The sequence below is a fragment of the Aplosporella prunicola genome, assembly GCF_010093885.1.
Source record: "Aplosporella prunicola CBS 121167 unplaced genomic scaffold K452scaffold_10, whole genome shotgun sequence".
NCBI classification, from domain to species: domain Eukaryota; kingdom Fungi; phylum Ascomycota; class Dothideomycetes; order Botryosphaeriales; family Aplosporellaceae; genus Aplosporella; species Aplosporella prunicola.
In genome coordinates this window covers 117,978-126,610 of record NW_022983538.1, presented here as the reverse complement: position 1 = coordinate 126,610, position 8,633 = coordinate 117,978, and the positions used below count along the sequence as shown (strand labels likewise).

Genomic DNA, 8,633 nt, shown 5'->3' with positions numbered 1-8,633 from the left:
GTTGTTGTTGTTGTTGTTGTTGTTGTTGTTGTTGTTGTTGTTGTTGTTGTTGTTGTTGTTGTTGTTGTTGTTGTTGTTGTTGTTGTTGTTGTTGTCGTCGTCGTTGTTGTCGTTGTTTTTGGATACGGAGACCGATGGTGATGGTTATGGTAATGGTGATAGTGGTGGCGATGGGATTGTTGTTTCTTACTAGGTGCTATATACGCTTCTACCTACCTACTGCTTGTGCTGGTGCTGTTGATGATGCTGGTGACACTGGTGATGCTTGCGATGATAGTGTTAATGCTGCTGCTGCTGTTAGTTATATAGCTGTAGTAAGTACGATTAGGAAGTACCTCTCTTCCTTCTTAAACCTTTTTCCCTGTTCTACCGGGAGAGCTGTCTCTATTCTCTATATTTACGCTAGTATACTACGTAACTTACCTTTTACGGTAGATATATATAGGATTTATACTAAGGATTAATATAAAATAATTCTACTAGCTACTGCTATCTATCTACTTAAATATTAAGCGTATACCTAATTCCTACCTTGGCCTATACATATAATATACTAATAACTAGAAATGTATCTTTAACGTTTATTCGCATATACTACTAAAAAGTAAAACTATTTATTTAATATTCGTTTGCCTACCTCGCCGCGAGATAGGTATATAAATATACTATATAAATAAGTCCTAAAACCGTATTACTAAACCTACTTTCTAGCCAAGGCGAAGAAAAAGAAGAAAGAAGAAACTCTATCACGCAAAATCGCTGGAACCAAAAATCCAAAACCCTGGAAAAACAAAACAAAAAACGAAAGTACTCGGATATCCAACATATCCAAGACACAATACAGATGAAACAAACGACGTGGACAGGACTCGAACCTGTGCTCCCGAAGGAAATAGATTTCTAGTCTATCGCTATAACCACTCAGCCACCACGCCGGTGCGCATGAAAATAACTTGTTGCGAAAAGGGGTTATAAGCTTGCTAGCTAGGTGGTTTGTGTGTGCCGAGGTGGGGCCGTGGGCCGTGGGCCGTGGACTTGGGCGTGTGTGCACGGGTGAAGATTGTGTGTGTGTGTGTGTGTGTGTGCGAGCGGAGTGGAAGTGGAAATGGAAACGGAAGTGGAGGAAATGGACATGGACATGGAGATGGAAGAAAGCAGAAAGCAGAGCAGTCAGCAAAGCGCTCCGGGTAAATGCGCGGCATAGCAGACGTCACGTCACGTCCTGCGGGGCTCCTCGCTTGCTCGCTTGCTCGCTTGCTCGCTTGCCCCGGAGCTTAGAAGCTCATCATCCTTGCACCTTGCTACTGTAGACGACCCCGCTGCCGTGGCTTCTTCGCCGCGTGCCTGTCTGATGACTGCCTAGTGACGGCTGTATGTATGTAATCCGTACTCCGTACTCCGTACCGTCGTCGCTGCGAGGAGAGGAGATTGATTCAGGCTGAATAGATATGTATGCGATGCGCGAGCTATGCTGCTGCGGAGGCCAAGATCGCGTACATAGGTGAGAACTAGGTACACGCACGCACGCACAGATACACCGTCTACGTCCCGTACTGTACAGTCGCTACGCACGCTACGCACGGCAGGCACGTAAACATGCACTACACGCAGCCCACGACAGGCCCCCGGCACCCAAGGTCTACGGCAGGGCAGCGGCAGTCATACAGTAGTTACCAGGGCACCGGCAGCCAAGCCCGCGCACCCGGGTCCTGCGCTTTTACCCCGCGTTCGTCTCCACCGGGACGCGGGTGCGGAGAAAGATGCGCATGCGCAGTGCCGTCATTGCTTAGGGCGAGGCGGACTGTGTGGGTAAATTGTAGAGGTATAAGTACCTAGGGCATTGATTGACATTGCCATTGACATTGCCATTGCACGCGCTTGTCTGGCTTTGTGCTTCTTTCAGTATGTCGCCGCTTCGCTCAGGTCTTGCGGCCTTCCTGTGTCTGGCTGGTGGGGCTAGCGCGCTTTTCCCGGATTGTGTCAATGGGCCGTTGAAGGGGGAGCTGGTGTGCGATACTAGTGCCTGTATGTGCGTTCTGTCAACTGGCAAGAGAAGAGCGGGAAAGCGAACAGAAAAGAGGAGAAAAAAGGACTAGAAAGCAGCAAAGCTAACCCCTCCCACCCTCCAGCGCCCCGCGACCGCGCCGCATCACTCATCTCGCTGTTCACGGTCCCCGAGAAGCTCAACAACACGGGCAACACGAGCCCCGGCGTGCCACGGCTGGGCGTGCCGCCCTACGAGTGGTGGAACGAAGCCCTCCACGGCGTGGCAGCCGGCCACGGCGTCAATTTCTCGGACGCGGGCGACTTTTCCCACGCCACGTCGTTTCCGCAGCCGATTCTCATGGGCGCGGCGTTCGATGACGAGCTCATCCATGCCGTCGCGACGGTCGTGAGCACCGAGGCGCGCGCGTTCAATAATGCCAATCGCTCCGGGTTGGACTATTGGACGCCGAACATTAACCCGTATAAAGACCCGAGGTGGGGGAGGGGGCAGGGTGAGTGTTTGGTTTGTTTGTTGTACGGTGTGCTGATTGTTGGATAACTGCAGAGACGCCGGGCGAGGACCCGTACCACCTCTCGCAGTACGTGCGAGCTCTGATCGCAGGCCTGCAGGGCGACAAGGACGACAAGTACAAGCGCGTCGTAGCGACGTGCAAGCACTTTGTGGGCTACGACCTCGAGACGTGGAACGGGAACTACAGGTACCAGTTCGACGCGCAGATCTCGCCGCAGGACCTGGCCGAGTACTACATGCCGCCGTTCCAGAGCTGCGCGCGCGACTCCAACGTCGGCGCCTTCATGTGCTCCTACAACGCCGTCAACGGCGTCCCCACTTGCGCTGACCCCTACCTGCTGCAGACGATTCTGCGCGAGCATTGGGGTTGGACCGACGAGGAGCAGTGGGTCACGAGCGACTGCGACTCTATCCAGAATATCTACCTGCCGCACGAGTGGTCGCCCACGAGAGAACAGGCAGTGGCCGACGCCCTCAACGCCGGCACAGGTACGCCCCCAACCCTAACCACCACCACTCCAACAAGCCACACCACTAACCCACCCGCACGCAGACCTCAACTGCGGCACCTACTACCCGAAATACCTGCCGGGGGCCTACGCCCAAGGCCTCATCAACGACACGACGCTGGACCGGGCCCTAATCCGGCAATACTCGTCACTGATCCGGCTCGGGTACTTCGACCCCCCCGAAGCGCAGCCCTACCGGCAACTCAACTTCAACAACGTCAGCACGCCCGAAGCGGAAGCCCTCGCCTACCGCGCCGCAGCCGAAGGCATCGTGCTGCTAAAGAACGACGGCGCCCTCCCGCTCGCCCTAAACGCCAGCACGTCGCTCGCCCTCATCGGCGACTGGGCCAACGCCACCACCCAGCTGCAGGGCAACTACGCCGGCCAAGCCCCCTACCTGCACTCGCCGCTGCACGCAGCCCAAGCACGCAACCTCACCGTGCACTACGCCGCCGGCCCGGGCGGGCAGGGCGACCCGACGACCAACTCGTGGGACGCCGCGTGGGCCGCCGCCGACGCCGCCGACGTTATCGTCTATGTCGGCGGGCTGGACATCTCGGTCGAGGCAGAGGGCCTGGACCGCAACAGCATCGCCTGGTCCCCGCCGCAGCTGGACATGATCTCCGCGCTGGCGGCGCAGGGGAAACCCACGGTCGTGCTGGCCATGGGCGCAGGGCAGCTGGACAGCGCGCCCCTGGTTGCGAACCCAAACGTCTCCGCTATACTGTGGGGAGGCGTGCCGGGGCAGGCGGGCGGCGACGCCCTGATCGATGTGCTGCTGGGTGACAAGGCGCCGGCCGGCAGACTGCCCGTCACGCAGTACCCGGCCAGCTATATCGCCGAGATAGCGATGACGGAGATGGCGCTGCGGCCTGCCAACGGCAGCGGCGAGGATGGCGCCAGTGCCAGCCCCGGCCGCACGTACATGTGGTACACGGGGCGCCCGACCTTCCCCTTCGGCGCAGGGCTGCACTACACGACCTTCAACGCCTCTTTCCCCTCCAACTCCACCACCACTACCACCACCAGCACCCTCTCCATCTCCGCCCTCCTCGCCGCCTGCCCCCCCTCAACCCCCCACAAAGACCTCTGCCCCCTCCCCGCCTCCCTGCTGCCCACAAACGCACTCATAACCAACACCGGTAAAACCCACGCCTCCGACTACGTCGCGCTGTTATTCGTCTCCGGGACGCACGGCCCCGCCCCCCGCCCCCAGCGCCGCCTGGTCGCGTATACGCGGCTGCGCGACATTGCGGCGGGGGAGACGAGGACGGCGGCGCTGGAGGTCAGCTTGGGGAGTTTGGCGCGCGTCGATGAGCGGGGGCGACGGGTGCTGTTTCCGGGCGCGTACCGGCTGGGGTTGGATGTTGATGGGGTGGAGGGGGGAAAGGGGAAAGTAGGCGGACTGGATGAGCCCCCGGCTATTGAGTTTGCGCTCGAGGGCGAGGCGGCCGTGCTCGACGAGTGGCCGGAGCCGGACGAGAGCGTGAGGGTGGGGAAGGGCGTTGTGGGCGTGGGGGAGGGCTATTTCGTCGGTGGGTACGGTAGTGGCGGAGGGGAGGGGCAGGAGGTGCTGTAGGCTGTCTGCTTGTCTTCACTCCACCACCAGCCAGCAGCGCACATAGCAGCAGCACGCAGACCCGCACACCCCTCTAATCCCCAAACAAACAAACAAACAAACAACAGTCAATCAATCAATCAATCAATCAATCAATCGCTCAACCCAGCCTCGCTCCGCCAGGCCCTCATGTCCTTGTACCGCCTCGCCTGTCTTGGCTCGAACCGCGTGTGTTATATCCGTGAAAAGACGAGTCGTTGGACGCGCGCATATACATACCCCGCTGAAATAACCCTACTTGCCTTATACACACATACACATGCCGCTCCCCTCGCCAGTTTTATTTCATCACATTCCATTCCCTTCTATTCCGTTCCGTTCCGTTCCGTTCCGTTCCGTTCGCTGCGCCTTTCCTTGCCGTGCCACTCACTGTCTGTCTTAAGCATATACTACCACCTACCTACCTACCTACCGACCTCTCTATCCACAAATACAATACAATACAGCACAACACGCTACACGCTACACGCTACACGCTACACGCTACACGCTACACGCTACACGCTACACGCACCCACTAACCAGCCGCGCTGGTGCTCTGTTTGATTTCTCGTGTATTGTATTGCTTGCCGCTTGAGCGCGCTCTATGTACAGCCGCCAGCCTTATTTGAAAGCCCTACCTAGGTAGGTAGGTAGGGGATACTTTGCTCGCTTTGCCTTTGCTCGCTTTGCCTTTGCATGCTTTGCCTTTGCTCGCTTGGTCTTGCTCGCATTGTCATGGTCGCATGGTCTCGCGCCGCGCTGTCACGGCTTGTCTTGTCGTGGCACATGCACACAATCACTGCAATATCTTTGTCATTGTCAATGTCTACGTAAACGCCTGTACGCCGAGATCCCCCTACTGAGCGCGCTAGAGCGGCTGCCCGTTGGTTGCGTGGGGTATGTAGGTATGTATGATGGAGGAAGCAAAAGAGGAACACGAAAGGAGGGGAAGGAGGGGGTGGGTAGGTGTGAAGGCGGAGGAGAGGGTTGGGCGATGGAGAAGAGGTAGGGGGTAAGGAAGCAAGCCAACAGCAGCACTCAACCCGCCAGCTCGCTACGCAGTAAACAACCCGTCCATGCCCTCCCTGCACCGTCCCACCCCTCATTTCTCGCCCTTCTTCTTCCGCAGCGTCTGCCCCTGCCCCTGGAACTTGACCGCCTCGCTCTTCGCCTTCTCCGCGCCCTCCCCCTTCCCCGGCACCGGCTTAATCTCATACCCGAAAAACAGCTTTCCAGGCGCCAGCCGCAGCGGCTGAGGCCCATTGTTCCTACGCACGGGGACGCTGGGCACAGCCGCGCTGCTCGACGCGCCCGGCACCGGCGTCGACGGCTTCGGCGTGCTGGTCCCGCCCTTCTTGTTGCTGAGCTTGTGGCCTGCAGACAGGAAATTCGAGCTCTGCGCTTTCGCGCCCGCGGCCGCGGCGCCGGCTTGCGGCGCGATTGCCGCGTAGTTGATCGCTGCGGCCATGCTGCCTGCCGAGTGCAGCGTCCCGCCCGCGAGACCCGCGACGCCCCGCGCTGAGGCGACGCTGCGCGGCGTGCTGGTGCCGGAACCGGGCGCCGACGGCTTCTTGACTGGCTCTTCGTAGCCGACGGGCGTGGCGAAGTCGACGCTCAGGTCCGTTTCGAGCGTGCAGATGGCGTGTTTGCTCGTGTCGGGCTTGACTTGCAGCACGGCGATGCTGTAGACTTGGTCGTTGTAGGCGAAGGTGAAGATGTCGTTGACGGTCAGGCAGGAGAAGTTGCGGAAGGCTTGCTCCAGCACTGCTTTGGGGTCGGAGATGTCGAGGAAGGCGGGCGATTGCGGTTGCAGCTTGATGAAGGTGCCGAGCGGGAGGTCGGTCGATTTGACTTGTAGAAGGTCGCCGGGCTCGAGGTTGAGCGTTTGCATGAGCTGCGAGGAAGGGACGTGTCAGCACGTGGGAGAGAGAGAGAACGAGAGGAAGCTTCTAACGCACCCAGTATGGCAAATAGATCTTGCCCTCCTCGGCAATGAACTCGAGCACACCGGCGTGCGTCGTCTTGCCCGCGGCGCCGTTGATCAGCTCGAACAGCATGGGGTAGGTGATGTGCAGGCGGGTGAGCTTGTCGAGGGCCGACGGCGGCAGAAACACCTTGCCGCCGTGGTTGGCGTCCTCGCGCTCCGGACCTGGCAGCATGACTACGGGGTAGCAGCGGAAGTACTCGTCGAAGCGGCGGGGCTGGCCGCCGCGCATGCCCATGGCGGCTTGGTACATGGCCATGGGGTCGTCGTTGTCGTAGTAGCCGGCGCCGAACTGGGCGAGCGTGTTAGCGGGAGCGGGAGAGGCGCGAGAGGCGCGAGGGGAGAGCATACCATGACGGGTGTGAGGTGGAGATGAAGAGTGTAGTTGGCAGGAAGAGTGAGATGGAGCTTCTGACTGCAGCTTTCCACGACAATGACGAAAGACGCCGACGCCGACCATGGAATCCATTGGACCTTAACCACCACCACTCACACATCACAACAACAACAAATAACACACAATGGCCTCCTCACGCCCCAAACGCGCTCCCGACCTTCCCTTCCCCGCCGACACCTCGTCGCCCGCCTCCAAAAAACCCCGCTTCGACCAGCGCAACCCGTCAACCCTCGCCGCCGACGCGCCCGACGAGGACGAAGCCGCCATCCTCGAGCTCGACGAAATCGGCAAAGGCGGCCAGCAAGTCAAACGCAACGCCGTGCGCCTCGACGGCTACGACTCGGACTCGTCGACCGAGAACTTTGATGCGCGCGCCGAGGAGAAGGCGCGCGCCGAAAAGCGCGCTGACACTGCCGCACGCAGCAAGGACGAGGAGGAGGCTGACATGTTTGCGGACCTGGACGAGGATTTTCGCGACGGCGACGACGACCAGGAGCAGGCAAAGGAGGCGAAGCCGCGCAAGGGCGTGCGGTTCCTCGACGCGGATGAAATTGAGGGCCAGGTCGCGAGCAGCAAGTCCGGAGGGCACGTATCAGCAGAACTACAAATGGACGGGGGCAAAGGCAAGGGCAAGGGCAAGAGCAAAGCGACCGGCCCCGACGACGGCAACGACTCGGACAGCAACAGCAGCAGCAGCAGCGAAAGCGACGACGACTCAGCCGCGCGCGACCGCGTAGGCAGCGACGACGACGCCAGCGAGCTCGGCGCCGGAGCCAAGAAAAAACACGCCCCGCGCCTCGACGCCTTCAACATGAAGCAGGAGGGCGAGGAGGGCCGCTTCGATGAGAGCGGCAACTACATCCGCAAGGCCGTCGACCCGGACGCCCAGCACGACGCGTGGCTCGACGGCGTGCGCAAGCGCGACATGAAGCGCGCGCGCCAGGCCGAGCAGCAGCGCGAGGAGTCGCGGCGGGCCCGCGCCCTCGCCGACGACGCCCTCCTCACCGCCGATATCCTCGCTGCGCTGATTACGCGCCTCGAGCGCGCCGAGACGCCGTTGGAGGCGCTGCAGCGCTTGGCGTCTGCGGCGCCGCCCAAGCCCAAGAAGGTCCCGAAGTGGAAGCAGAAGAAGAAGGGCGGGGCGGCAGGGACCGCAGATACCGCAGGGACCGCAGGTACCGCGGGTGCTGCGGGTGACGACGCCATGGACGTGGACGCCCCATCCACCACCACCAGCACAACACAAGACGCAGCAGAAACAGCGCGCCTCGCAGCCGTCGAAGCGCTCACCAGCGCCGCAGACCAGCTGCTCACGCGCGGCCAAACCGACATCTACGAGCTGGAGCGGGAGAGCCTAGTGCGGCAATGGCAGCGCGAGACGGGCGACGCATGGGTGGAGCCCAAGCCCTCCTCCTCGGACCCCTCTGGCAACACCTCCTCCTCCAACGCGGATACTAGCGCGCAAGGCGACACTGCTGCTGCTTGGGAGTATCGCTGGGCGGATGGCCGCGATGGCGCTGAGCGCCATGGCCCGTTTGATCGTGCGACTATGCGGGCGTGGAGCGCGGCGGGCTATTTTGGTGACGGCGTCGAGTTTCGCAGGTATTTGGAGGGCGGGGGCGGGG

The 8,633-nt window shown here is 60.2% G+C and overlaps 3 protein-coding genes and 1 non-coding gene across 4 annotated transcripts; 2 read left to right on the top strand and 2 right to left on the bottom strand.

The window, feature by feature from the left end:
- Positions 1-854: 854 nt before the first annotated feature.
- K452DRAFT_t66 lies at positions 855-935 on the bottom strand. Its single transcript has one exon. It is a non-coding gene; the product is annotated as a tRNA-Ser (tRNA).
- A 969-nt stretch (positions 936-1,904) lies between these two features.
- On the top strand, positions 1,905-4,994 carry K452DRAFT_269183 (glycoside hydrolase family 3 protein; the record flags this gene model as incomplete). Its single annotated transcript, XM_033538929.1, has 5 exons — positions 1,905-2,025; positions 2,130-2,498; positions 2,552-3,007; positions 3,072-4,402; positions 4,442-4,994. 5 exons carry the CDS (start codon positions 1,905-1,907, stop codon positions 4,604-4,606), a joined length of 2,442 nt encoding a protein of 813 aa, XP_033398462.1. The 3' UTR covers positions 4,607-4,994.
- Positions 4,995-5,729: 735 nt separating this feature from the next.
- K452DRAFT_326039 (uncharacterized protein) lies at positions 5,730-6,870 on the bottom strand (the record flags this gene model as incomplete). Its single annotated transcript, XM_033544821.1, has 2 exons — positions 5,730-6,521; positions 6,586-6,870. The coding sequence occupies 2 exons, from the start codon at positions 6,868-6,870 to the stop codon at positions 5,730-5,732; spliced, it is 1,077 nt and encodes a 358-aa protein (XP_033398461.1).
- A 262-nt stretch (positions 6,871-7,132) lies between these two features.
- On the top strand, positions 7,133-8,611 carry K452DRAFT_226194 (uncharacterized protein; the record flags this gene model as incomplete). Its single annotated transcript, XM_033536809.1, has 2 exons — positions 7,133-8,192; positions 8,262-8,611. Coding segments are annotated over 2 exons (1,410 nt in total), but the record flags the coding sequence as incomplete, so codon positions are not given.
- Positions 8,612-8,633: the final 22 nt, after the last annotated feature.